General features: G+C 46.0%; 2 protein-coding genes across 2 annotated transcripts in view; one reads left to right on the top strand and one right to left on the bottom strand.

Annotated features, from left to right (window-relative positions):
- Positions 1-246: 246 nt before the first annotated feature.
- FAAP24 (FA core complex associated protein 24) lies at positions 247-4,576 on the bottom strand. Its single transcript, XM_006738874.3, has 5 exons — positions 4,438-4,576; positions 4,134-4,252; positions 3,880-4,019; positions 3,540-3,692; positions 247-2,190 (listed from the first exon to the last, which is right to left on the bottom strand). Exons 2-5 carry the CDS (start codon positions 4,237-4,239, stop codon positions 1,915-1,917), a joined length of 675 nt encoding a protein of 224 aa, XP_006738937.1. The 5' UTR covers positions 4,240-4,252; positions 4,438-4,576; the 3' UTR covers positions 247-1,914.
- Positions 4,577-4,836: 260 nt separating this feature from the next.
- CEP89 (centrosomal protein 89) overlaps positions 4,837-26,950 on the top strand; it is a 67,644-nt gene continuing 45,530 nt past the window's right edge. The window contains exons 1-5 of the mRNA XM_081807892.1: positions 4,837-4,979; positions 6,980-7,086; positions 12,030-12,188; positions 14,616-14,799; positions 24,107-24,209. Of these exons, the coding sequence (XP_081664018.1) occupies positions 4,941-4,979; positions 6,980-7,086; positions 12,030-12,188; positions 14,616-14,799; positions 24,107-24,209 (592 nt within the window). The 5' untranslated portion in view covers positions 4,837-4,940. The remainder of the gene's footprint in view (positions 4,980-6,979; positions 7,087-12,029; positions 12,189-14,615; positions 14,800-24,106; positions 24,210-26,950) is intronic.

Below are 26,950 nucleotides of genomic sequence, written 5' to 3'. Positions count from 1 at the left end.
CAGCACTTACAGAGGTTTCAAATTACCTTAGTATCTTTGAAAACATATGGCATCTTTAAGGGCATTTTTTTTTAAATTTAAATTCAGTTAATTAACATATAATGTATTATTAGTTTCAGAGGTACAGGTCAGTGATTCATCAGTCTTATACCCAGTGCTCATTACATCATGTGCCCTCCTTAATGTCTATCACCTAGTTACCCCATCCCCCCACCCTCCCACCCCCTCCCTTCCAGCAACCCTCAGTTTGTTTCCTATGATTAAGACAAACTCTTGTGGTTTGTCTTCCTCTCTGATTTTATTTTTTCCTCTCTTCCCCTATGACCCTGTTTTGTTTCTTAAATTCCACATATGAGCAAAGTAAATGGTATTTCTTTGTCTGACTTATTTCGCTTAGCATAATACCCTCTAGTTCCATCCACATTATTGCAAATGGCAAGATTTCATTTTTTTTTTTGATGGCTGAGTAGTATTCCATTGTGTATATATACACCACATCTTTATCCATTCATCTGTCGATGGACCTCTTTCCATAGTTTGGCTATTGTGGACATTGCTGCTATAAACATTGGGGTTCAGGTGCCCCTTTGGATCACTACATTTGTATCTTTGGGGTAAATACCCAGTAGTGCAATTGCTGGGTCACAGGGTAGCTCTATTTTCAACTTTTTGAGGAACCTCCATACTGTTTTCCAGAGTGGCTAAGTGCATTTCTTTTTTGAGTGGCTGACTACCTTTTCATCCCCACGCGGGGCTCTCCTCTCTGGATGCATCTGCCCTGCCATTTTCCTCTATCTCTTCCCACTGTTGGGCTATACACTGGCAAACACATTCTTTTCCTCCTTCATACACACTGGCTTTCTACCTTTAAAAGGGAACTCCAAACTCCAGGCTGTGTTGAGAAGACATGCTCAGTGACTATGGACAAACTGTGCTGCTACCAGGAAGGGGGAGGGAGGAAGGAAGGAAGATAAAAGGCAGTACAATTGTTTATTTACACTGGCAACACCCTCAAAACAGTAATATTAAGACCACATTGCAAGAACACGGGCTCTGCCACCAGGAACAAGGGGTTTATGGTACACAGCACAGCGCTTCATTGTAAGTTTGTTTCCTTTAGACGGTCACATCTACCTCCTGAAATTTGATTAGACCTTTCCATGATAGACACAGGGCAATATGCCCGGGCCGGCTTTTTGTTGAATTTGAGAGTCCCTTATTCAACTCTCTTAGGAAGGTCCCCGTGGGCCCTCTCTCTCTCTTTTTTTAAAGAGTTCGTTTTTGTTTTTAGATTTAGTTTATTTTTATTTTTAAAGATTTTATTTGACAGAGACACAGCGAGAGAGGGAACACAAGCAGGGGGAGTGGGAGAGGAAGAAGCAGGCTTCCCGGTGAGCAGGGAGCCCGACGTGGGGCTCGATCCCAGGACCCTGGGACCATGACCTGAGCTAAAGGCAGACGCTTAACGACTGTGCCACCAGGTGCCCCTGTTTGTTTATTTTGAGAGGGAGAATCCCAAGCAGACTCCATGCTAAACATGGAGTCCAATGCGGGGCTTGATCTCAAAACTGAGATCATGATCTGAGCCCACTTAACTGACTGCACCACCCAGGGGCCCCTGTTTTTTTGTTTTTGTTTTTTAAGATTTTGTTTTTTAAGTAATTGCTACCCCCAAGGTGGGGCTCACTCACAACCCCGAGATCAAGAGTCACATGCTGTATGGACAGGCGTGCCCTCCACACCTCCTCTTCCACTAGTAGAGTGAGGGCCGGGCTATCGGGAGCCCCACTAACTTAAACGCCCCAACCCAGAGAGCAAGGCAGGGCAACTGGCAGCTTCCGTGTAGGCCTCACCCAGTCACTCATTAGGTGCTGCGGCAGGAAAGTCTTTGTTCTCCATCTTTAAATATGAAAATCAAACAAGATCCGGTAGCCTGCGGTCCCAGCTGGGCCGTGTGAAGAACGCTTGAACGTGCTGCGCTACGGCTTGTCCCACGACTGGCTCTAGTTCTCGGGTGGAAGCATTACTTAGTTGCTGGATACTTGGGAACTTCTGAAGCAGAAGGGGAGCTTTAACTTTTCCAACTCCTGGGATCTGTTGCACAGTTCGAAGGAGGGATAGCTCAGGGATCTGAGCCCGTTTCTTACTGAGGAAAGGGTTCTTACTGGGCTCTTTGGTTTGTTCTTGAACCTAAACCAATGGTAAAGGGAAAGCACGTGAGCGCCCTCTAGAGGACTGGCCGTTCTCTTAAAAATTTATGGAAATTTAGTTTTGCCTTTTCCATTTGGTCCAGCTTGACTTACCACTACAAATGTTTTCATACACCATGAATATAATTTTTCAGGCATCAGCAAAATTATTGAAGGATGAACCATATGAGTACACAAAGGACTAAGAGAACAATTTATTAAAACTTGGATTTTCAGAATGCTTAGGATAAAGCAACGCAAACATACTCTGAGGAATTCAAACATGTTCCTGTGGCCCACTAAGAAACAATTCAGTTGTATGGGATTAAATCTTTTTTTTAAAGATTTTATTTATTTACTTGACAGAGAGCGAGAGAGTGAGCAAGCACGCACACACAAGCAGGGGGGAGGGGCAGAGGGAGAAGCAGACTCCTTGCTGAGCAGGGAGCCCAATGTGGGACTCGATCCCAGTACCCTGGGATCATGACCTGAGTGGAGGGCAGACACTTAACTGACTGAGCCACCCAGGCACCCAGTATGGGATTAAATTAAAACTAAACTGGACCTGCTTGGTACAGGACCTGGATAGAGCTTGCCTATCAAAGGAGAAATCCGGTTTTCAGTTAGTGGTGGATATAGGAAGGCAGACGATAGACAGCATTACATCAGGAGAAGTTAGGAACAATGAAGCAAGGGATGCCGCGGAGAAGGAAGAGTGATCTATGAACAACATGGGGCTCCTTCATTTTTCAATTTGGTTCTCAATCCTAGCTGCACATCAAAAGGGAAATTTAAAATCAACAACACATTAATTGATGCTTAAGGCCCTATCCTGACATTCTGATTTTTAATTGGTCTGAGGTAAGGCTCTTGTATCGCTGTTCTTAAAAGTTCCTCAGGAAATTCTAAAGCCCAGCCAAGATGAATAATCAGTGAAGACAATGGAGAATGAGGTTTTTGTTTTTGTTTTCATTCAAAAAAGGATCATCTGCGGGGTGTCTGGGTGGCTCAGTTGGTTAAGTGTCTGCCTTCGGCTCAGGTCATGATCCCAGAGTGCTGGGATCGAGCCCCACGTCAGGCTCCCTGCTCAGCAGTCTGTTTCTCTCTCTCCCTCTGCCCGCTTGTGCCCTTGCTCTCTCAGATAGATAGATAGATAAATAAATAAATAAATAAATAAATAAGGATCATGTGCTTTGGACTGCAGCTGACCACAGATAAGTGAGGAATACTGTAGACAGGACTGATGGATTGCAACTGTAGCAAGGGCAGCAGCAGGAGTGAAAGATCCAGCAAGTCAGGTGAGAGTCGGTAAGGCAGGGCTCCTGCAGCGGAGTAGCAATCAGTACTTACCAACTGGATGAGAAGGCAGGATGCTTCCATCTGGCTGGCCACTGGAAGCAACACCATCCCAAGGTCCAGCACCGTAAACTTCTGTATGGCCGAGAAGTATTGTTCACTCATCTGCGTTTTCTCAACTATTACAATCCCTTGAAGATTACTGGACTTCAAAGGGAGAAAAAAACCCAAACAGTAAACCATTTTGTAACAAAACTACCTTCCAGTTTAAGAAAGCTATCAGTCCAAGAATGCTTGGAATGGCCAATGGTTGTATATAAATTATTCCAGAGGATGGAGGAGGCAGCGGATGGAAGTCAATTTTCCGTTTCAGTGTCTTCAATTCAGTACTTACATTTCTAACCCGAACAAGCCTCTTCCTGTAGCCATTTCCGGCCACCAAATCAGCTTCGGTGACATAAAGAATGCAAGATCTGCTTGACAAGTAAAAATCCACCGGTGTCAGGCCATCCTCAAAAACGATTTTAATTTTCCCTTAGAACACAGACAAGAAAAAGGAGTTCCGTGAGCTCTGGGTGAAAGGCGACAGTAGGTAGCACGTTTTGAAAAAGCTTAGAAGAGGACTTATGCAAAGGGCAGCCCACCGACCTTGCATCCCCTGCACGAGCTGCGACCCGCGCCACTTCTCGTTGGCCACAACATGCCCAAAAGGCACGTGCATGGGGCCGGTGCTCTCAGAGGGGTTCCTGGCCATCGGCGGCCTCGATCTAATAAGGAAAACAAAAGACGGCATTCGAGCAGGCTCTCCCGCACACCGCCCCAGGCTCCCCTCGAAGTCGGGGCCTCTCTGGCAGGAACCCGCTTGCAGTGTCTTTAAAAGACTGAATTATCTGCCAAAGTCTAAGACCCAGGAGATTCCCGTCCTGGTAGCCGCGTCCCTCATTTTCGTCACCTGCTGGCTCCTGGTACCCCCGCTCGGTCTGCGGCACGACTGCTCAGTCTGGTCCGGAGCCAGCCCGGACCCCACCTGGGCCCCTGCCAGAGGATCCTGAGCTTTCACCCGCGGCGCGACACTTCCGGTTTCCCTCAGGGGCGCTTGCCAATTTTTCATCCTGCCCGCCCTCCACCTCCCACGGCGCTAGATAGGCTATGGCGTCAGAGATCGACACCTGAGCTGGCCAATAAGAGAACAGACTACACACTGTTTCCGCCCAGGAGGAATTTGAATGGGGACCACTGGTTGCCAAGAGCGACGGGTGCGGAGTAACCTTAGCTCTGATTGGTCGAAGCGAAAGCAGAGCCAATGGAAGACGAAGTTGTTGCGAAGTGCATTGCGTAGAAAAAGCGTCTGGGGCTAAGCCAGCGGGAGGGGCTCAGGTTCTAGGGAGCGGTCCTCGCCTGGGAGGATATCTGCACGTCGGTCCCGCCCTGGTTCGGCCACTCCCCGCAGCAAGGATGCTCCAGCGGTTTCGCAGGGGCCGCAAAAGCCAGTTTGTAAGTAGATCCGGGGGGCCAGGAGTTAAACGGGGGGGGAGGGGGTTGGGATTTGGCCTGAGGTTGAGGCCAGGTGGCAGCACAAAAGGAAGTTGTTTTCCACTCGAGAAGCCCTGATTTTTTTGTGTTCTAAAGCATCCTCTATCCCAGGGTCGGCCTCAGTGAGACAGGAGTCGCTTTGTCTCCCCTGCAACGTTTGCTCTGGTGTCGGGGAATACTCCTGCCCGCACAAACCTACTCCACTGCTGAATATCCCCCAGTGGCAGGTCGTTCTTGAGTCCTCCCTCCGCTACCCACCGCGTAACCCCATCAGCCAAGTTCCATAGATTCTACCCACTAAATATAACCTGCAGCTGTTCCCGCCCCTACCCTGGCTTCCAGCATCTACCTGGCTGCTGCAGCAGCTCCCCACTGTTTCTCTGCTTCCAGTCTTGCCTTTCTCCTAGGACCGTTTTCCACATGGCAGCCAGGGGGATTCTTTTATTTTACTTTATTTTATTTTTAAGATTTTATTTATTTGACAGAGAGATACACAGAGAGGGAACACAAGCAGGGGGAGTGGGAGAGGGAGAAGCAGGGTTCCCGCTGAGCGGGGAACCTGATGCGGGGCTCGATCCCAGGATCCTGAGATCATGACCCGAGCGGAAGGCAGACGCTTAACGACTGAGCCACCCAGGCGCCTCTTAAATTGGACATCTGATCGTGCTGCTGCGCTCCTTAAAACCCAGTGCCTCCAACAGCCACACACTCCAGCCATTTCTTCTATTCGTTTAGGCCTTTGCTATCCCTTCTGCCTGGAATGCTCTCCTCCAACCTTATCATAGCCACCCTGACACTGTAGGCGCCTACTCCCAATTTCATGCCTACCACTGCCTGATGAGCCTTTCCAGGGGCCAATTTCGGTGGGTGTTCCTCACTAAGCCACAGGTTCTCCTTAGTCACGTATAAAAACTCTTAAATGGGAACAATCCCCACTCTTACCCCCAGCGCATTCTTCTAGCCTCTCCTCAGACGCTTCTATATTCCAGCAAACTGGAATACTTGTTAGTTCTAGAACACTGCCACTACTGTCTTGCTTCTTTCCATTGTTCATGCTGTTCCCTCTTCCTAGAATGCTTTTCCACCTCATTTCCCACATGTGAGAGCAGTGGCCATCTTTGATGACCCAGTCTAAATGCCTCTGTGATTTTTTTCCAGCGGGACGTTAGAGGTCCCCTTGCTGGCCCCCAGACCTGGAGGAGCCCTTCCCTCCCTGTGCCATCCCAGCACCAAATTTGTCTTTATCTTTCCCTTGGCACTTTCCATAATTCTGTGTTACATGATAAGTACTTGGGTGTTTTCCCTCCACATTCTATTACCTTGTCGATGAAGACCAGGTTTCTTCATTGCAGTCCTGGTGTTTTGCCTCTAGTAGGTGTGAATAATGGCTAGTGCCTAGAGAGTGGCTATACTCAGAAACTTCTGAATGACTGCCAGTTGCCTAAAGCCAGATTCTCTGATTTTCATTGTGTGTAGGAACTAGTTTTTGTTATTCTGCATCTTTGAGGTAAACTGTCTAAAATCTTCATTAAGCTTCTACACAGTGTGGAGTAATGGGGGAAGTGCTTGAGTTCCAGGTTTGATAAAGACAAGAAGGTTGCCTGCTCTCGGGAAGCTTCCATTCTGCAGGTGGGGTAGCGTGTGCGGGAGTAGGGTCATTGGGGTGGTGCTGTGAGACTGGAGGTCCCAGAGAGTGACTCTGGGGGATGGTCAGGGAAGCCTGTCTGAGGAGGGAAGGATGAGAGGTTCCCCACAATGGGCAGCTGCAGTGGTGTTCCCTGGGTGGGCATACTTGCCTGGCCAGATAGGAATTGGGGATGGCAGGGGGAGGACTGGGTTCCTGGTGGGGTTAGATCCCTGGGTGGCCAGTGCAGGTGTCCCCTTTCAGGCCCCAAGCAGGGTGGTGACAAGACCCAGGTGGTCCCATACACCAGTGACGCTGCTGGGTTTCATTTGTGCAGAAACACATCATCCATGGCCTCCTACCTGCAGCCAGCATCGCACCGAAGCCGGCTGTGCCCCGCACACCTCCTCCCCGCAGCCCCAACCCTTCTCCAGAGAGACCAAGGTGAGTCTCAGGTGAACAGGCCGTTAGATTCACGTCCTTCGAAATGCTTATCATGGTTCCATAATGAAGCACTTAATATGGTTTCTCTGTGGGATAATGATCTGTCCCTTTCAGGTGTATGGAGTTTGCCCATTTCATAATTGAAGGCGATTAGTAGTTTTCCAGGTATAAAGCATTAAAGCCCAAGTATATAGGTTCATAGTATGTTGAAAGGAATTTGAATTATGCACAGAATTTTCTTTTGAAATACAAGTCTGCCTTTTAAAAGAGCTGATTTTGGGGAAGGAAGGAAGAAGGATGTTCACTCTCCAGGGCCTGGGATTCCCCCATCTTCCAATGCTCCCAACATCAGAGAACTGGCTTTCTTTTATACCTAACACCCCTGCCTGTGCCTTCTAAGGGCTTAGACACAGGAGAATTTTAGACTGTTTTTTATCCATAAAACACATGGATACATGGCTTGGGCTTGACACTTATCAATGAATTGACAGTAAGAACGAATTTCATGCACAGGTAGTTTCTTTGTTTTAGTGTTCTTTTAAACTAGAATATGGTATGCATCCTGAGAAAAACACTTGTTGCTAACAAGAAGAGCCATTTATTAATGTTTACCCCGAGCCAAGGACTGTTATAAGTCCTTCAGAAGCATGATTTCATTCTGTCCTCTCAACGACCCTCTGAGAGAGGTCTTGTTGGCCTCTCTAGCTCGGTCCCAAGTGTCACGCATTGGTCCGAAGTCTCACAGCTGTACACCTGTGGGTCTGTCAGTCCAGCTCTTCAGTGTCTGTGTGACCAACCCTAACTCTGTGTCTTTAGGGCTTCCATGTTTATGTGGCCGCAGTGATAGCAAGACAGTTAGCTTTACCTTCCATCCTCAAGCAGGAAAACCAACACATTTCATTTCATGGCAAGCATGCTGTAGGTTCATTAGAAGACCTCTTGTCTCCTCTGCTGTACAAAAATATCTTCCTGGATTATAATGTTTATAAGCCAAAATAGTCCACAAGGCTTTGGCAAATGTGGTGTATTTCTACATTTTTTTTATTTGTAGGAAATGGTGTTCAAATTAAACTGAGATGTTACTGCGCTTTATGGGTAGCGTAATAGCGTAAGAATCCTACAGCCATTTACTTCCGTTTCCTCCTTCCCATCCTTCGTGTTACTGTTGTCCCTTCTAATTCCATATGTTATAAATCCCACAATGTATTGTTATTATTTTTGACTTTAACAGTCTTTTCTTTCTTAAACCAGTTTTACTGAGGTATGATGGACTTAACAATAAACTACATATTTGAAACGCATCATGTTGTGACATATGTTTACATCCATGAAACCATCACTACAATCGAGATAATAAACATATCCATCATCCCCTCAGGTTTCCTTCTGGACTTATAACAGTCCTCGGCTCGGGGTAAACACTAATAAACGGCTCTTCTTGTTAACAACATGGTACTTACGGAAAAAACAAACACTAAAAATATTTCAAAGTGTTTTTTCTCAGGAGGCATACCATATTCCTTTGTAATTCCTACCTCCTGTCCTTCTCTCCCCTTTCCCATTCCTCTGCCCAATCCACCCTCACCCCCATCTCCTGGCCACCTGATCTGCTTTCTGTCGCATTAGATTAGTCTGCATTTTCTAGCATTTTATACAAGTGGGATTACACAAAATAATTATACCAGCTTCTTTGATTCAGCATAATTATTTTGAGATTCATCCATACTGTTGTGAAAATCAGTAATTCATCCTTTTTATTGCTGAGTAGTGTTCCATCATATGAATAATGAATATGTCACAATTTGTTTCTCCTTTTACCTGTGGACGGATATTTGAGTTTTTTTCACATTTTATTATTTTAAAAACAAAGCTGCCGTGAGCATTTGTGCACAAATCTTTGTTTTCTACACACACTTTTGTTTTTCTCAGATAAATACCTAGGAGTGGAATAGGTGGGTCATATATACTAGGTGTATAAATATACAGTTAAGTAACTGTCAAACTATTTTCAAAGGTTTTATTTATGTTCTGACCAACATTGTATGAGTTCCAGTTGCTTCACATCCTCACCAACACTTGATTTGGTCAGTAGTGTGTGTGTGTGTGTGTGTGTGTGTGTGTGTGGTTTCATAATTTTAGTTGACAGTAGTTTTAACTCATACTGCCTGTTGATAGGATTTTGGAAGTGGTGACAGTGCGTAGATAACAATGTATAGACCTTGTCTAGTGAATCTCCATCTTCCTTATGCTTTCTGGACGACCGTATACAGATTTGGTGTGGCCCATTCCTTATTCCTTTGGCCCAGGCAGCTCTGTTGTGCCTGGAGTCCATGTGCACATCAGAAATTCCCAACTTCTTCCTTGCAGATTTCTGGATCTCTCTATCCAAGGGGTCATATTTCTTGAGGCTCCCTCCACAGATGTGCTTATGAATGTAAATTTTGGACATTCTAAGAGTAGTAGTGTAGTAGTATCTCATTGTGGTTTTATTTTGCATTTCTTTAATACCTAAGTTTGTTGAGCATCTTTTGTGCTTATTTGCCATTTGTATATCTTCTTTGGTGAAGTGTGTATTCAAATCTTGTGCTCACTTTTAAAAATTGGGTTGTTTGTGTTCCTAGTACTGTATTTTGAGAGTTCTTTATATATTCCGGATACAAGTCCTTTATCAAATATGAGATTTGCAAATATTTTCTCCCCGTGTGTGGCTTGTCTTTTCATTCTCTTAACAGTGTCTTTCAAAGAGCAGAATTTTTAAATTTTTATGAAGTTCATCATACCAATTTTTTTCTTTTACAGATCATTATTTCAGCATCATATCTAAGAAATCTTTGCCTGACCCAAGGCCACAAAGATTTTCTCCTATATTTTCTTCTAGAAGTTTTATAGTTTGGGGCTTTACATTGAGGTCTATGATCCAATTTGAGTTTATTTTTGAATATGGTGTGGGAGGCACAGATTCAAGTTCATTTTTTTGTATATGGATATCCAGTTGTTCCAGGACCATTTGTTGAAAAGGCTGTATTGTATTAGTTACCTATTATCGTGTAACACTTACACCAAAACTTAGTGGCTTAAAGCATAAAACAGTCGCATTTTTTATCCCATGTCTCATGATGCTTTTTAAAAATTATTTCCTCTTTGTGTTTCATTTTGGCTATTTTCTCTTGTTTTGCCTTCAGTTTCACTAGTGTTTTCTTCTGCAATGGGTAATCTGCTGTCTGTCCCATACAGTGTAATTTTCAGCTCCCAAAGCTCAAGTCTTTTTTAATAATCTCTCGTGTTTCTACTTAGCTTTTTGAATGTATGGAATACAGTTATAACTATCTTAATGTCCTTCTCTGCTAATTCTAACATATGCGTTCAGTTCTGAGTGGGTTTCTGTTGATTCTTCTCGTCATTTTGGGTCGTGTTTTTCTATAATTTTGCATGCCTGGTTATCTTGGATTGCATACTAGACACTGTTGTAAGGGTCACCTTGTGTGCTTGATATTTTTGTATTCCTACAAATCTTCTGGAATTTTGTTCTGGGATGCAGTTAAGTTACTTGGAACTGATTTGATCTTTTAGGTCTTGTTTTTATGATTTGTTAGATACATCTGAAGCAGTGCTCAATCCTGGGCTAATTACTCCCCACTACTGAGGCAAGACCTTTCTGAGGACTGTACTCAATGTCCTGTAGATTATAATTTTTTCCCATCTGTCTGGTGGGTACAGGCATTGTCCCCAACCGTGTGTAAGCACCTGGAACTGATCCTCTAATTGTTGTGGATGGTTCTTCCCCCAGCCTTGGATAGTTTCCTCACATTCATGCACTGAGGAATGTTTTGCTGAACACCCAGGGGCCGTCTGCAGATTTCCGGAGCTCTCTCTGTTCAGCTCTCTCCTTTCCAGTCCTCTGTCCTGCAAATTCTGTCCGCTCTGCTGTTCCTGGACGCTCAGCTCCGTCTCCACAGCTCAGGAGGTCCACCTGGCTCCACTTCAGCTCTTCCTCCCTGTGCCATGACCTGGAAATTCTCTCAGGCAGTAAGCTGACACAGTTGTAAATCTGTTGCTTTGTTTTGCTTTTTCAAGCGGGAGGGTAAATCCATTACTCTATCTTCCCAGTATTATAGTTTTGAATAATTTGCAAGTGTTCTTAAAATGCCCTTTAAAATCTTTTGTATCTTTTTGGGGGGCATCTGGGTGGCGTAGTTGGCTAAGTGTCCGGCTCTTGGTTTCGGCTCAGGTCCTGATCTCAGGGTTGTGAGATCCTGGGTCAGGCTCTGCGCTCAGCATAGAGTCTGCTTGAGATTCTCTCTCCCTCTGCCCCTCCCACTCGTGTGTGCTCTCTCTCTCTTGATAAAATAAATAAATATATATCTTTTAAAAAATAATTTAAGGGGCGCCTGGGTGGCTCAGTCGGTTAAGCGTCTGCCTTCAGCTCAGGTCATGATCCCAGGGTCCTGGGATCGAGTCCCGCATCGGGCTCCCTGCTCGGCAGGGAGTCTGCTTCTCCCTCTGCCTGCCGCTCCCCCTGCTTGTGCTCTCTCTGTGTCAAATAAATAAATATAAAAAAAAATAAAATAAAATTTAAAAATAAAATCTTCTGTATTTTTTTATATCTCCCTTTATTGCCCCCCATTCTGATCTTTCATTTTAAAAGGAAACTACTTGAATATAGACTGCCTAGATTAGGGACCTGGACCCATCTCCTATTAGCTAGGAAATCTTGGACAAGTCATTTATGTTTTAGGAAAAAATGGAGATGACAGTAATATCCATTCATTCAGTTGGTGTGATAAAGAAACGAGGCACATTAACAGACGGCGGGCACGTAGTCAGTAGCTACGCACTAAATATGGAACAGAAGGTCACCCTTCAGTAACTCTCGTGTCCTGTTGTTCAGCCTTCACCTTGCCGGTTTGCGTCTCACCTTCTCCCTGGCATGTTTTTGTGCCTAGATCTGCTCTGGCTGCAGTCATCCTAGCAACAACACTGACCGGCCGGACCGTTGCCATTCCTCAGCCTCGCCAGAGATCCCTGTCTGAGAGTGACACGACCTACGTTGAAAAGGACAGTTTCATCGAACCCTATGCCACCACCTCCGAGCTGAGGCTTCAGTAAGGACCATATCGCCGGCTCTGCGGCTTCTCTGAGGGAGGAGCCCCAGCTCACGTGTGCTTCTGTGCGCGTGCGTGCGTGTGCGCTTGCGCGTGTGCGTGTGGTCAGGACTGGAGCTTAGTACTCGGGTTTCCATCACCAGGCTCAAAGGGTCACTGTCCTGGGACATTGATTGCTTTTGACTCGTATCAGAATTTTCTCTAGAGCGGCTCTTGTGAGATTTTGGCTTGTGAAAGCGCTGGTTTTCGTGGCCGCGCAGAGCCAGCGAATTCAGGGCTGCCTTCAGCCCCTCACAGGACTCCCCCGCACCACAGGCTAGATGCGCGAGCTGTCACCCACCGCTTCTTGTGTGGCCCCTCTCTGAACATCCATACTGATTTTACCTTCATTGGCACCCATACTACAACCTTCTCTCTTCTTTAACAACATTTCCTCTGTTGCTTGAGCTGGGCGAGAGCCGACGTCGGGCTGGGCGGTCAGGAAGGTTTCCTCCTCAGGAAGAGTGCATTGAGAGCAGAGCTGAGGAAGGTACAAGGAGTGCCTGGGAATGGCTCAGGGGCTTGCGGGAACTGGTCAGTGTGGGGCTCGGATGAGCTTTCAAGACCGAGAAGAGGGAGCGTGACACAAGGACACATGTGAGCAGCTGAAGGAAGATGTTTGTGGCTGGGGGCACTTGGGTGAGGTGGGCAGTCATTCAAGATGGCCTGGAGAAGTGGGCAGGGGCCAGCCTGGTGATGCCTTTGGTGTCCTGTTCTGAGGCTTGGTCCTCCCCACCCCCTCCCCCTAGGAACACCAGGAAGACACTGAGGGCTTTAAGGGCTTATGGGATGGGGTTGGGTGAATACATGACCAGATTTGCCTTTTATCTGTCATGTTTATTCAATTTTGTTTTTTTGAGGGGTTTTTTTGCATACCTTTTAATCAGTCTTTGTAGTTTCTGACATTATTGTGAAATCTAGAAAGGCCTTCCCTATTCTATGAATGCTTGCTTATTTCCTTCTAGGACATGTTAATGTTTTTGGTGTTCCCATTTTAATCTTGACTTCGTTTTGAGATGTTTGAGTATAGCCTGTTTTCCTCCTGGTAAGAATTTCACTTCAGCCAGATTAGAACTTAAAGATGAGGAAATGATTTTAAACTTCACTAGAAAGAATGAGCAGATTAAGACCATCAGAGGAAATCCGGAAAGGGAGAGTTTTGACTCAGGGGGAGAGTTGGATTAGCCACTTCATATTTAAAACGAGTAGTTGAAGTAGTGAAAACAGTAGGACTGGTTATATAGAGAAGTGGTGTGTGGATGCCTTGAGGGGATCTGGGGTTTGCATGCATGGTGACTGTTTCATAAAGGCCGCCTCACAGAGCAAAGGGGAAGGAAAGGATTCTAGTATAGTGATTAACAGTAGTAGAAAAAAAAAATCAGCTTTGAGCCTTGCCTAGTTCATATACCAAACAGATTCCTATTAAATGAAAGGATTAATCTGTACATACACATAAATAAGACCAGGAAATCCTATAGCCACTCTTATCAAACCTCTCAGAGGGAGATGCCTGCAATGCCCTTCTAAGCTAAGAATTTAGAAGGTAAAAAAAAGTTGTTTTTTTTTTTAAATCATCTGTATGTTAAAAAAACCTTACATAGCTACAATGGAATTAATAGAATAGGAAAAATACAGTAAAAACAGTTTTGAACTTTGTAGATAAAAAGGTTAATTTCAAATTTAAATAGACATACGAGAAGCAAAGTAGATCAGTGGACAATGGACATGAATAGACAGTTCACCACAGAGGAATTAGGACTTGCACACAAATATATGGAAATATATTGTTTCGGTAAGAAATGCAGATTTATACAGTAAGATTTAAGTTCTTTTGCCAAGTTTTGGAAAATTGTTACTAATGTGGTCACAGGTTGGGGAGCTGATTGGTGAAATGATTTTGTGCAGTATGCCTGTAGACCCCCAAAATAGCCACACCATTTGACTCAGCAGTTTACTGCACAGTTAACTTGGTTCCTAAGACGGATCCTAAATAACGGAAGAGATTATTTGCACGTAGATGTTCGTAACAGAGGTATTTATAACAGTGACAATTGAGGCAAAAAACCTAAGTACATAAAAATGGCTGACTAAGCTGGTGTATCTACTTGGGTCCCACCTTTTACGTTTTGACTTTAAAAACGTGTTACCAATGAGGCAAATTGTGTAGGTAGGCAGTGATAGGAACTAGAAAAACCTACGTAAGAGGCTAGAAAGAAATGCTGAGTGTACAAGGAGATGGGATCGTGGATGACTTAATCCTTTAGCTTCTGTATGTTTCGTAAGGTGGTTATAATAATTTGATGGTGGGGCCTTGGAGGTGGGGCATCTAATACACGTGAAGTATTCAGTGGCTTGCTTATTTATTTTGCTCCCGACCTTCTAATGCAGACCAAATTGGCAGCATGAGACAAGAAGATCTTCTTTGCCGTCCTTTGAAATGCTGGGCTACAGGGAGGAGGAGGACACTGACGCACAGCTGTCCTCGAGCTGCGGGGAGTCGGCGGATGCCAGCGCTTACAAAGCGGAGGGAGGTCTCAGTGACGCTGTGTATGCCGTGCCCCACAGAAATCAGGTGCCGCTCACATTCCAGAATGTCTTCTGCACCCTCTTAACTTACCGCAAATTGTGTAGAGTGCATCAGTAAGGATTTTCTTTTCTCTCTTCTGCCTTTAATGGCTCTTGTCTGGGGCCTGATTTTCTGAACAAGGACAGTCTCATTTTTTTATCTGGTCAGGCCACAAATTTCTTTATTGTTATTTATTTCTTTATTATTCAAAGACAGGGCCTTCAGAGACGAAGATAAACATCTTCACATTCTTAATGTAGATTTCCAGCCAGTGCTAAGGAAACCTGCTCTTTCCTTTGGCCCCCAAAGCTACTTTTCCTGTCACTTTTCCAGTATCAACAAGCATGTTGCAGCCTTTCTTCAAATTCATGTCCAACAAGAGGAATATCGTCATTCATCTCAGTAGTAGAGGACATTCTTTGAGTGCTTACCGTACGGGAGTCTCTGTTTCAAGCTCTTGCGTGCAGTTAGCCCCCACGGCCCCGTCACACGGGAGGGACCGTGGGACAGAGAGGTTGATGGAGCCCGTTCCTGCACCAGTGCCCGAGCTGCTCTGGTTTCAACTCTGTGCTCCCTGGGTTCGGGAAACTAGATAGTTTTGTTTCTTCAACGGCAAAAGACAGCACCGTAATTTCTTTTTCTTTTCTCTCTTTCACCGTCACTATAACGTGTTATTCATAGTGACGATATTATAGATTTGCAACATCAAATGATATTCAGAGTGATTATATTTCTATTGAGTACCCCCCACTGTATTGAAACATATGTTCAGTGGTCCTAGGGATCTTAGTTTGAGGACTCCTTCTGTGAAGTAACCGTCACTTTCTAACACATGCAGACTGTAACATGCAGAGTGAGGTTTCTCTACAGCAAGGAGGCTGGAGCAGGCAGGTGGCAGCCGAGCCCAGAGCAGGTTCTGCCGTGGGCGCAGGGGAAGTCCCTCTGCCCCTCAGTCTGCATACTTTCTGGCTAGTATTTTGCATGGAGGTTACAGACAGAGTTGTTTATCACTCAACTATTTTGGAAGTAAAGCTTGCTACCCCATTTCCCATAGAAGAAAGAGATTATAGTAACCTGAACAACCTCCTTTGTCATTCGCAGGATACATATTTTATTTTGTAGGCACGTCTGTCATGGTGGCTTCAGGACCCATGTGCAGTTGGGAAATTTTGTTTTAGTTTAAGATATGAAAGGTAGAGCAAGACAACTAGCAATATCAAGGGTTGGTGAGGTTACCGTCTAATGCCGGTGGGTGTGTGAGCTGGTACCACCACTTTGGAAAACTGTCTGACATTTCAGTTTATATTAAAGCTGAATGTCTATATTTTCTATAACCCAGCAAGAAAACAAATGGAAAAGTAGAAAGTAATATAACACATTAATATTCTCATTCTCCAGATGAGCAACTATTGACTGCTTATCTTTTCTTGTTTCAGATTTTTTTAAAAAGAAATGAAATTATAGTTAGGGTTGAAATCTTCTTTGTCTCCCTCCCTGAAAGGCCATCTGCTCTTGGATTTGGAATACATTCTAGAAGTCTGTGTTTTTATTCTTTTACCACAAATAAGTGTCAGCAATTACAAATACAGCACATTTTTTTTTTTTTTTAAAGATTTTATTTAGAGAGCGAGCGAGAGAGAAACAGCATGAGAAGGGAGAGGGTCAGAGGGAGAAGCAGGCTCCCCACTGAGCCGGGAGCCTGATGGGGGACTCAATCCCAGGATTCTGGGATCATGACCTGAGCCGAAAGCAGTCGCTTAACCAGCTGAGCCACCCAGGTGCCCCTACAATTTTTTTTTTTTTTTTTTTGTAAATAGGTCATCATAGTGAACCAGTCATTCCACCTCTTGGCTTTTTTCACTCAGCATTGCAGTTTTGAGATGAATCCATGGCACCTTTTTTCCTATGCCCCTACCAATGAACATTTGGATTATTTCCTTGCATATTTGGTCCATGCACTATGTGTGCTGGGTCACAGCAGATGTTGCCAGATTGTTCTCCAAAGCAGTTTTTGTCCTTTTGCCTTCCCACCAGCAGTGTATGCATGCCAGTCACCCCATTTCTGTTCATCCCAGCCAATAGGAATGCCGTCCCTATACAACCCAGGAGTCAGAGGTGGACTTTTACGAACTGATTGTAAATAGGAAGGACTTACCAGAGTCTGTACCTTGTCCTGGCCAGTTGCAGATGGCATGAATGAAAGGGCCCTTTAAGCTGGAAAGGGATTTTAATTTCCCACAGTCTTGCCATTAGGTTTTTGGGAGCGGGGGTGGGGAGAGGGCTCCAGGGGTGACACAAGAGGCACAAGAAGGCACATTGACATTTTCTGAGCATTTAGTATAGGCTAGGCAGCTTATATGTACCATCTCATTTACTTCACACCCTCGGGGTTAAGTGTGTGAAGAAACAGGGTAAGTGACTTGCCCAACCAGCCATCCAGGGGCAGAGGCAGGATTCAGACCAGAGCGATCAAGTTTCTTTGTTTAGAATTAAAATTTGTGTTTATTGTCCTTTTGCCTATTGAGACTATTTCTTAGACTGGCCAAATATTCTCAAATTGAAATGATTAAAGTATATACCTTTGGGGAAAATGGGTGTGTAGATCCTGTAAGAATGCTATTTAATTGCTCGATGGCACCAGCTCTGAAGGAGATACTGCCTGTGGGGTACATTTAATGTCAAAAAGTAAACTTGCCTTCTCTGTGTTTACTATAGACATTCTTTAATCTGAGGTAAATAATTTATAATTTTCTCCTTCGTGCTTCCTTTAAAGTAAACAATTTTCAAAACTAGAAAGATAAGGAAACAGAGCGACCCAAATCAGGCGATTTGGACTTAAATCTATACCTCATGCCTCTCTCTGTGTTTCAGGGTAGTTGGGCAAACATCTTCATGTGAAGTGTGCACCCGCTCAGAAATGGCCTAACATGGAAAGCAAGTCTTGTTTTCAACAGTTTTCTTATTGGTGCCACCCAAAAGTAAGGCTGGAGGGGAAGTGGGGGGCGTGAATTTGTGGTCAGTTCACGCGATGCTGGCATCCAGTGGACAGAACAGTGCCATGGGCATTCAGAGACCTGGGTTCAAGTCCCCGCTTCTCGACTTCCCAGTCGTATGGCTTGGGTAAGTCAGATAACCTCTCTGCACCCAGAAAGGACTGTGTTAGGGAGGACACTCTGGGTAGGTTGGTAATTCAACATACAGTGATGGAGCATGCAGTGAGGACCTGGCATTGTGCTGGGTGCTGGAGAAGCTGTGTAAGACAGAGTCCGCAGTCACACGATCACCAGTTAGTCAATCACAGTTACAATAAATGTTACATGCGTGAGACCATGTCGGCGGGGGCCATAACCTTTCTGAAGGGACTGCAGAGAGAGACAGCAAAGGGACGGGAAGGAGCTCTGGCCCCCTTGCTTTTCCCTTTGAGGTCACTTGATTCTTCTGCCTGACACCTTAGTAGGGTCGTTCATTATCCTGAGTTCAGTAACTTCACCAGAATTCACTGCGGTGTGTGTTACTATCTGTCCTTTTTTCCAGAAATTTAGTTTGTTATTTAATTCTGCAGACACAGGTTTTCATATCTCTTTTTTGTTTTCAGGGAACATTTCCTTCCCTATTTTGTTTTATCATCGACTAAGCTTATCTATTTGTTTTATTCTCCTTGGGGAACATGAGTTATACTTTGTCAGCTGTCCTTTGTCTTCCATGTCTGTTCTATTTGCTGTAATCACTTGTCCCTCTTTTTTCTTTGCAGTGTCACTTTCTGTGATTTGCTCTGTGTACCCTCCTCATCTCTTTGTCACTGTGTTATTGCTTCTAGTATAGCTTTTACCTTCTCTGTGTTGGTTTCATTTTTCCTTTTGGTTTTTAGTCTTACCAGTTTATTTTTAACATCTTTTGTTGCCTTGTCACTTTTCTTGGCCTTCTGTATCTCTTTGGGTTCTTGATGTCAGTCTGCGCTGTCCTTCATTTCTTGGAGAGAATAGAAGCTGGATTCCGGGCAGTAAAGGTGGGTTCTCCATTGGTGTCTCCCTTTAGCTTCTTCTTCCCTCGCTTCTGCTGTGTGGGGATGATTGTACTTTTCCTGGGCCCATCTGCACACTTGCTCTCATTGCACCCGTCAGAACATTACTGTGGACCTTTATAATTGTGAGGCTTTGTGGTTTTTCAAGCATCTGCATGCCTGAAGTCTGAGGAGGTTTGGCAGCTTTTGGCTTCTCTCTCCATACCAAATTTTGTTGATTTGGTAGCTGTTTTCTGCCCAGTGACTAAGTTTTCTTTTTTTCTCCCCGCCCCCCCATTCTGTTGATTGCTTTCAGTAGATTTTAAGGGAAGAGAGTGTAGTGTAAATGCCTTGTTACTATTTTTGAATAGAATTCATGAATAGAATGTTACCGAAGCTCTCCTGTCCTTTTTCTTGCTATTGTGTTTGTGGCTTTGCAGAGCATCTTGTCATAAAGTGCCAGACGTTCGCTCACTTGTCCATGTATTCATCCAACCACCTACCAACAAACTGATATTTGAGTGTCTGCCATGTGCTTGGATGGAGACCCATGCAGGGGTAAACCAGTCCTCTCTAGAATCTTCCGGAGGCCAAGAAATAGTGGACATTCTTTTGCTACTCTTGAGGATTAGGAATGTCCCCTTTCTGTCTCCCTAGTTTTCAATTTCTTTAAATTTTTCTTTTCATTACACAGGTAATGCAGGAATATGTGTTTCTTTTTTTTTTAATTTTTTTATTGTTATGTTAATCCCCATACATTACATCATTAGTTTTAGATGTAGTGTTCCATGATTCATTGTTTGTGCATAACAGCCAGTGCTCCATGCAGAATGTGCCCTCCTCAATACCCATCACCAGGCTAACCCATCCTCCCACCCTGAATATATGTTTCTTATAAAAGCTCTGCATAGTGCACAGAAAGCACGAGCTTGTCCTGAAACCTGCCATTCCTATTCCAGTCCTCCTCTTCTCTCCAGGAGAAGCCTCTGTGGTCACTTTGATATCTGTGTTAGGGTTTTTTTGGCTGCAGAAATGGAATAAATAAACATAAGGTTTAAATAGTAGACCTTTAACTCTCTGACCTAACAAAGTCAAAAGGCAGGAGATTCTAATATTGTTTCAGCTGCCTATCAAAGGCTGCTGCCTGAGATCCCCTTGGCCTCCTCCTCCTCATGGTCACCAGTGGGTGCAGCCACTCCTGATCCCAAAGAAGAAAGGAAGAAGTGGTGCAAGGATCTTCTCATTATGCTGCTCTGTATTTTTTAGGGAGAACATTTTTTTCTGGAAGCCTCCCAGCAGAGTCTCATTGGTCACATGGCCACCCCTTGACTGGTCACTGGCCAAGGGGAAGAAGATTCCCATGGGTCATACCCTGGGGCTGAGTCCATGTGCATCAAACAAAATCAGGAATCTCTTAGCAAGGGAGAAAAGAGGGCACCGATTACTGAGCAGGCGATGTAGCAGTGCCTGCCGTGGCTTGTCTCCTGTGGTCTCTGCATTTGCATGTCCATGTCCAGGTGCAGATAGAAATACCCCCGTCAGTCTCTGTGCATGGAGATTATTGACTCTGCTCCACCAGTACCAGCACCTCTGCAGGAGCCTCACCCTCATCGGTAGCAGTAGAAGGCCAGCATAGCAAGGAGGGCACCACGTGGTCACTCCAGCCAATGTGCAGAAGCCACCGAGTGAGCGAGCTCTGCCATCTTCCAGTGTGGGGTCTCCTTCATGCAGCAGGCGAGGAAACACAGATCCCCAAACCCTTAGTCAAGCATGGTGTTGGACCTCCAGAGGTCCTTCTACCTTGCACGTCAGAACTGCCCCTTCCAGAGTTAGTTCTTGGGAGCACTTGACTGGCTCAGTTGGTAAAGCATTCAACCCTTGATGCAGGGTTGTGAGTTTGAGCCCCACATTGGGCATGGAGCCTACTTAAAAACAAAAACAAAACAAAACCACCCGAAAACCAGAGTTAGTTCTTGGTTCACTGCAAATTCTTTTTTTTTTTTTTTAAAGATTTTATTTATTTATTTGACAGACAGAGACACAGAGAGAGAGGGAACACAAGCAGGGGGAGTGGGAGAGGGAGAAGCAGGCCTCCTGCAGAGCAGGGAGCCCGATGCAGGGCTCGATCCCAGGACCCTGGGATCATGACCTGAGCCGAAGGCAGAGGCTTAACAACTGAGCCACCCAGGCGCCCCGGTTCACTGCAAATTCTTAACCACACTCTTGACTTTACCCTGAGATGGAGCTAGCTGGACCCTCCTGTTGCTCCGCCTCTGATAACATATGATGTATCTGGGGTGGGGTTCTTACCTTAGCATCATTGGTGTGAGGAGAGGCATCCGGGAAGGTGGCCACGCCCCATGGGCTGGGCCCTGAGTCATTCGGGTTCATCTCTGCTGGAGGCCAAGGAATAGCGGGGACTCCACCCAGGTAGTTGGTCTCCCAGCCCCCAAACTCTTGAAGCTATAAGAATCCACACTTGCAGGGCGCCTGGGTGGCTCAGTCGTTAAGCGTCTGCCTTCAGCTCAGGTCATGATCTCAGGATCCTGGGATCGAGCCCCGCATCAGGCTCCCTGCTAGGCGGGAAGCCTGCTTCTCCTCTCCCATTCCCCTGCTTATGTTCCTGCTCTCGCTATCTCTGTCTCTGTCAAATAAATAAAATCTTAAAAAAAAAAAAAAAAAAGATTCCACACTTGCAGCTTCCTTGCTGTGTTGGCAGGTTTTCTCCTCCAAGTAATAGAAGGTTTCTGACATCGCTGATCACTTGTGCATGTTTTTGAACTTTATATGCGTGAAATCCCAGAACATGTGTTCCTTTGCATCCAGCCACATTGTTAGGTGTGTACAGGTTTAAAACTGTATCTTCCTGGTAAATTGGATATTTTGTCACTATAAAGTGAACCTTTTTGTCTCTAAAAATGTGTTTGGTTTTAACATCTATTTTGTATGACATTTTCCATGTTTCTTCTGTTTGATGGTTGTATGATCTGGTTTTTTTCCATCCTTTAATTTCAACCTTTCTCTGTCTTCATGTTTACCTGTGTCTTGTAAAGAGCATATCGTTTTTTAAAACAAGTTCACTGAGATATAATTTACATGCCACACTACTCCTCCATTTATCACTGTAGCATATAGTTTTTTGTTAACCAGGTTTGACAAACTTTTCCTTTGTCTTTTTACTGAACCTTTTGGTCCTTTTATATTTAAGGTGTATGTGGATATATTTGAGTTTAACATTGTCATTTCAGTTTTTCTATCTCTCCCCTTAATTCTTTTTTTTTGGGGGGGGGCTTCCTTTGAATTGATGATTTTTTCAGTTTGATTTCTTTCCCTCTACGAGGTTGCAAATTATACCTTTCTTCCCCACCTACAATTACCCTAGGTATTATAGCATGTACATTTTCCTCTCTCAAATCTGGGGTGCTAGACCACCCAGGAAGAGCGTGAAGGAGCCGGGCACAGGTGCTGCGGGCACGTGCGGACAGGCCATTCCTAGCACCTCTAACGTCAGCGCTGCGGCTGGTTTGGCCTGCTTCTTCCTTCCATTTCTTCTTCAGGTTTTGTTTGAATTACCAAGGTAATTTTTATATTCAGAAGTATCTGGCAGTTTAAAAAATGTTTTACATTCAAACTTTTAAATTAGAGAGGTTTTTAAGATATGGTCACAAATTCTTTAGGCTTATTAATCGGTGTATTAACTATACACAGAGGTACATAGACCATAAATGTGCAGCTCAATGAAATTTTATAAACTGGCTACCACTCAGATTAAAAAGAAAAATGACATTACTGGTACCCCAGAATGTTCCCTTCGTGACGGAGAAGAGGTCACTGCTTCCCCAGAGTTCACCACCGCCCCGACTCCCAGAGCTGATCAGCTCTTGGAGAATCACCTTAGTTTTGCCTACTCTGAAAACGCTGTGATTTTAGTCAGGACAGCCTGTATTGTTTGGAGCGTTTGAGGGTCTTCAGCTGTCGTGTGCCGCGGTGCTCAGTTCACTGTCCAGGCTGACACTAGCCCGCTGTGCAGTGCTACCGTTCGGGTACTTCCTCGTTTTCCTGATGCTGGATATTGGCTTGTTCTGTCTGGTGCTCTTTGAACAGGGAGCTGGAAAGCGCCATGTGTGCATGCACGTATTTCCAGTGCGCCCGTACGGCGCCCAGACACCGGCGTGTGGCACAGCTACAATCTAGGGCCCGTATGGGCTCAGCCTTCGCCCTCGGAGACTAGCAGAGAGGGCGATATTTGAGGCCCCTTCGCACTTTCCCATTTCCTTGATGGGAGTCACTTAATAGATCTCTGACGGGGTGAACCAGGCAGTTGGTTCCCAGGAGATAAGAGTGGAGAAGTCATTTTTTCTTCCTTCAGAAGCTAAGTAGAGTGGGAGACCTGTGCGCCCTCCTGAGCGGGGTCACCCTGGAGCCCTGTTCCCAGAGCCCGGTGGGCCTAACAGCCTTAGCTCTCGGCTTGGAAACGCCCCTTCTGCTGGACATCTTGCCAGTCAGTGCCGCCAGTTCTCTGTCAGCCTTGGGAACGGCCCTCCGTTTGCCCACAGCACAGCCAGGCCCGGCTTATCACATAAGCAAGACTTCACTGAAGAGTCAGGATAGCAGAAGGGACAGCAGCCCAGAGAGTGCCAGTCATGGCTTCTTGTACAAGACCTGGTTCACTGCTCTTCCCCTCAGACAGCCTCTGCCCCAGTGGGACTGTCTCAGGCTCCTCACGGGGAGGTCTGTAAGGACCAGCTCTGCAGCCCTGCCACCATTCAGGGTACCTACGTAGGACACCCTCACAGGACAGTGGCGGGGGGGGTTCTGTTCCCTCAGGAAACAACATTTACACAACTCACACAGATGGCAAACTTAGCAGACCTGACAGGCCTCGAGCCCACACAGTGACCTGGATGAGGCTTCTCCCAGGGCAGCTCGGCAGTTCTCGGCCCACATAGGGATGGCTAGCATGGCATCGGTACCCGGCTAGAGTGGTCCTGGGTGCTGTGCTGAGCGGGCTAGGTGCAGCCCCCTTTCCTGGGCTGGTCCCTGGCAGGAGTGAGGAAGGCAAGTGGCCCAGGTGACATGGCTGGGACGCAGAGTTCTACTTAGCCTAAGCATAGCTTGGATGGCATTGCCTTTGCTACCAGGCTTTTCCGGAGGGAGCTGAGGTTTCCTCCAGCCCTGCTGGGTGTGGTCCTTTTGTGTCTCAGCGGCAGGTGGCTGTGGAGGAGGTATGGAATAAGACATTTGAGTTTGGTAGGAGGAAATTTGATACAGATAACATTTATCACTTGTTCTTTTGTCTTTTGTAACAAAAAGGTCCCACTGTCACATGGGGTGGACAGGGAAGATGACGAAAATATTTCTGACCAGGATGGGTTTCCATGCTCGCCTCTTACAACACAACGTACACAAGAAAAAGGTAAAAAAAAATATATATATATATACATATATATATATAAAAGCATTTTGTGGCAATAAATATTGGTTAATTTTTTGAACATATAGCCATTGTAGCTCCACACCATGGCCCTGTGATTGTAAGTGGGAATATTCTGAGTTCTGTTTTCACTGGAGAAAAGTTAGTCCCTGGCTGCTTGCCTGGATGTTAGGTTGTCTCTAATGTATCAGGCGCTCACTTTAGAGTCCATTTTGTCCGTTCTGTCAGCCGTGAGAGGGCACGTGGCAGGGAGGATCATGGCTCAGGCTCTACGCTCTACACACTCCTTCCCCATGGCTCCAGAACAGTTGTCCGCTTCCTAAGAGGCTGCTTCCATGTACAGGTGAGGACACCCGGCACCCAGTGGGCACTGACAGCTGCTTTGTCAGGACGCTCAGAGCTGCTCAGGCTCACGGGGACCAGTTGGAAAACAGAATGCCGGCCCTGTAATACCTGGACCAGAAAGCACCAGCTGGTTAGGTGGCATGTTTTATCCCTGTGGGAAAATCTATATGAATATTAAATTCGTGTAAAAAAAGTCTCTTTTTAAATTACAGAAGTAATACTTTCTCATTGTAAAAAAACCCCAAAAACCCTGAAATGCTGAAATACATAAATGCACGTAATTGTACTGTCGTAGATAATTGTAACAACTTAGGATGTATGCAGGTGTAACAAACACATCATTTTGTTACCTTCCTCTTCTCTTACACACACCCTGAATATCTCCCTGTGTTTACACATGTCCATCCGTTTTCTAACGTCTGTGCTGCCCATGGCCTGGTGTGTTATTGTGAGTCAGAATCCAATCAGGAGACAGAAAGCACATGGTGATCTGAACAGGGAAAGTTTAATACAAAGAAGCATCAACTTTCACGGTTGCCTGCGAAGGGCTAGAGAGAAGTCTAGAGGAGACAGCTGTAGCAGAGAGAGGGAAGAGCCGCTCCCCTACACTTAACGCATACATAGGGCACCCAAGGGAAGAAACACATTTGGAGGGTCACCCAAGGCCCAGATGCGATGCTGGGGATGGCGTCGCAGTGGCCCACGGGCTAGTGGAGAAGTTAGCTGTGTCGTGCTAACAGAACTCACCGGAAAGCCGCCCTATCCAGGGGAGTGCCGGAAGAAGCCACCCGTGGGAAGTGCTGGCTGGCCATTTAGAGAAAGGGAAGTGGGTGCCGGGGCGTGGTGGGGGTGGGGGGGGGTCGGGCGGAGAGCAGAAAGGACAGAGAGAGGGATGGAGACAGCCCTGGGATGAGGCACCCAGGCCTCTTCCTCCTCCGTGTATCTCCAGCGCCCTCTGCTGGTGAAGCTCATCGTTGCGCCCCTGGCAAGGGGCAGGTGGTGCAGGTACACAGGTGGAGGGGGAGTGCAGCTGAGAGGCACACTGCTAACAGGAGCCTGGAGCACATGGTTGGGGAGGAGTCCGGCTCCTGCAGTGGCTTTTGCTTTGTGGTGGGCATTAAAAGCCTCTGGACACTTGTGGAAAAGGCCCCACGCCAGCTCCCAATTCTAATGCAGTGGCTCTAGGCTGGGGCCCAAGGTCTGTGTTCTTAACAAGCAGTTTGGAAAGTGTGATGTGGGTGATCCTTGGACAACACATCAGAATCTCTGGCTTTTAGTGGTTTGGTTCTCAACTCTGTCATTTCCAGGTAACGAGAGGCTTTCCTAAGTTATTTAACCCCGCCTGTGCTCAGTCTGAGCGCACCTCTCATCAGATTCTTACAGGGATTAAATACCGTCACAGTGGGAAGCACAGCACCCTCCATAAATGCTGGCTGATAATCCTGTCTAAAGGCCAAAGCTGTGAAGCTCTGTGAGCCCTGTGCGCCCTCCTGCGCCCTAGCAATAATTGGCCAAGGAGACCAGAGGCTGAAGTCGTTTGGTCGAGATACCAGTCCCTTGGTCGGAGCTGCCAGATTCATGGACACTGTCCCCTGCCTTCCTCTGATCCCAGTCATGCCCTCCCACCCCACTGTGCTTTCTTTCTCCTCCATCGCCCAATTTATCAAAAGACAGCTCTCTGCACACCTTCTCCCTTCCCTCATTTGACGGCGCCCCCTGAACCCACTGCACTTTGGCTCGCTCTGTCTCCATGACTCCCCCAAGCCGCTGACCTTCATCCTGACAGGCACAGTGGATGATGTTCTGGCTTCATCTTCTGTGGCTTCTCAGGAGCCTCCACACAGAGGATTGCTCCCGCTGTCTTAAAATCCATCTCCCTCTTGGCTTCATGACATCTCGTGCTCCTTGTCTCCTCGTGCCTCTCTGGGTAACCCTTCTTCATCTCCTTTGCAGGCTCATCTTCCTCTCCCTGCCCAGTAAATGTTGGGGTCCCCAAGGCCGGTCTAGGCCCTTTGCTCTTCTAAGTAGTCATGCCCTGCCCGCCTGCTTCCAGGACCCTTTGTTGTGTGTTACACCCAGCAGATATATGGGTACATATGGACTGCCCACTGTCTCTTCCTGTGGTAGCAGCCAGAGAATCTTGTCAAAACACGAAGTAGTATCTAGTAGTATCCCTGTCTGCCCCCCATGGGCCCCCACACCCTTTTTACTTAGATCTCTTCACTGGTTTCCTATAGCCTACCAGACCTGCTGGCCATTCTCCAGCCACACCGGGGTTCTCTTACTTCTTCAACTGCATGATGTTCCCTTCTGCCGCTGGACCTATGCACATGTTATTCTCCCTCCCTATCCTCTAATGTCTATTATACATAAAGGAG

Source organism: Leptonychotes weddellii, chromosome 16 (genome assembly GCF_054177405.1).
Source record: "Leptonychotes weddellii isolate Sample4059 chromosome 16, ASM5417740v2, whole genome shotgun sequence".
Taxonomy (NCBI): domain Eukaryota; kingdom Metazoa; phylum Chordata; class Mammalia; order Carnivora; family Phocidae; genus Leptonychotes; species Leptonychotes weddellii.
Note: the sequence above shows the minus strand (reverse complement) of the source record. Positions and strands in the feature narration are given on the sequence as shown.

Coding starts and splice junctions, on each gene's coding strand:
- FAAP24 (XM_006738874.3), bottom strand. CDS start 4,239: ATGGCCAGGAACCCCTCTGAGAGCACCGGCCCCATGCACGTGCCTTTT. Junction 3,693..3,879: donor GGCTTGTTCGGGTTAGAAAT/GTAAGTACTGAA, acceptor CTCCCTTTGAAG/TCCAGTAATCTTCAAGGGAT. Junction 2,191..3,539: donor CCTGCCTTCTCATCCAGTTG/GTAAGTACTGAT, acceptor CCATTGGTTTAG/GTTCAAGAACAAACCAAAGA.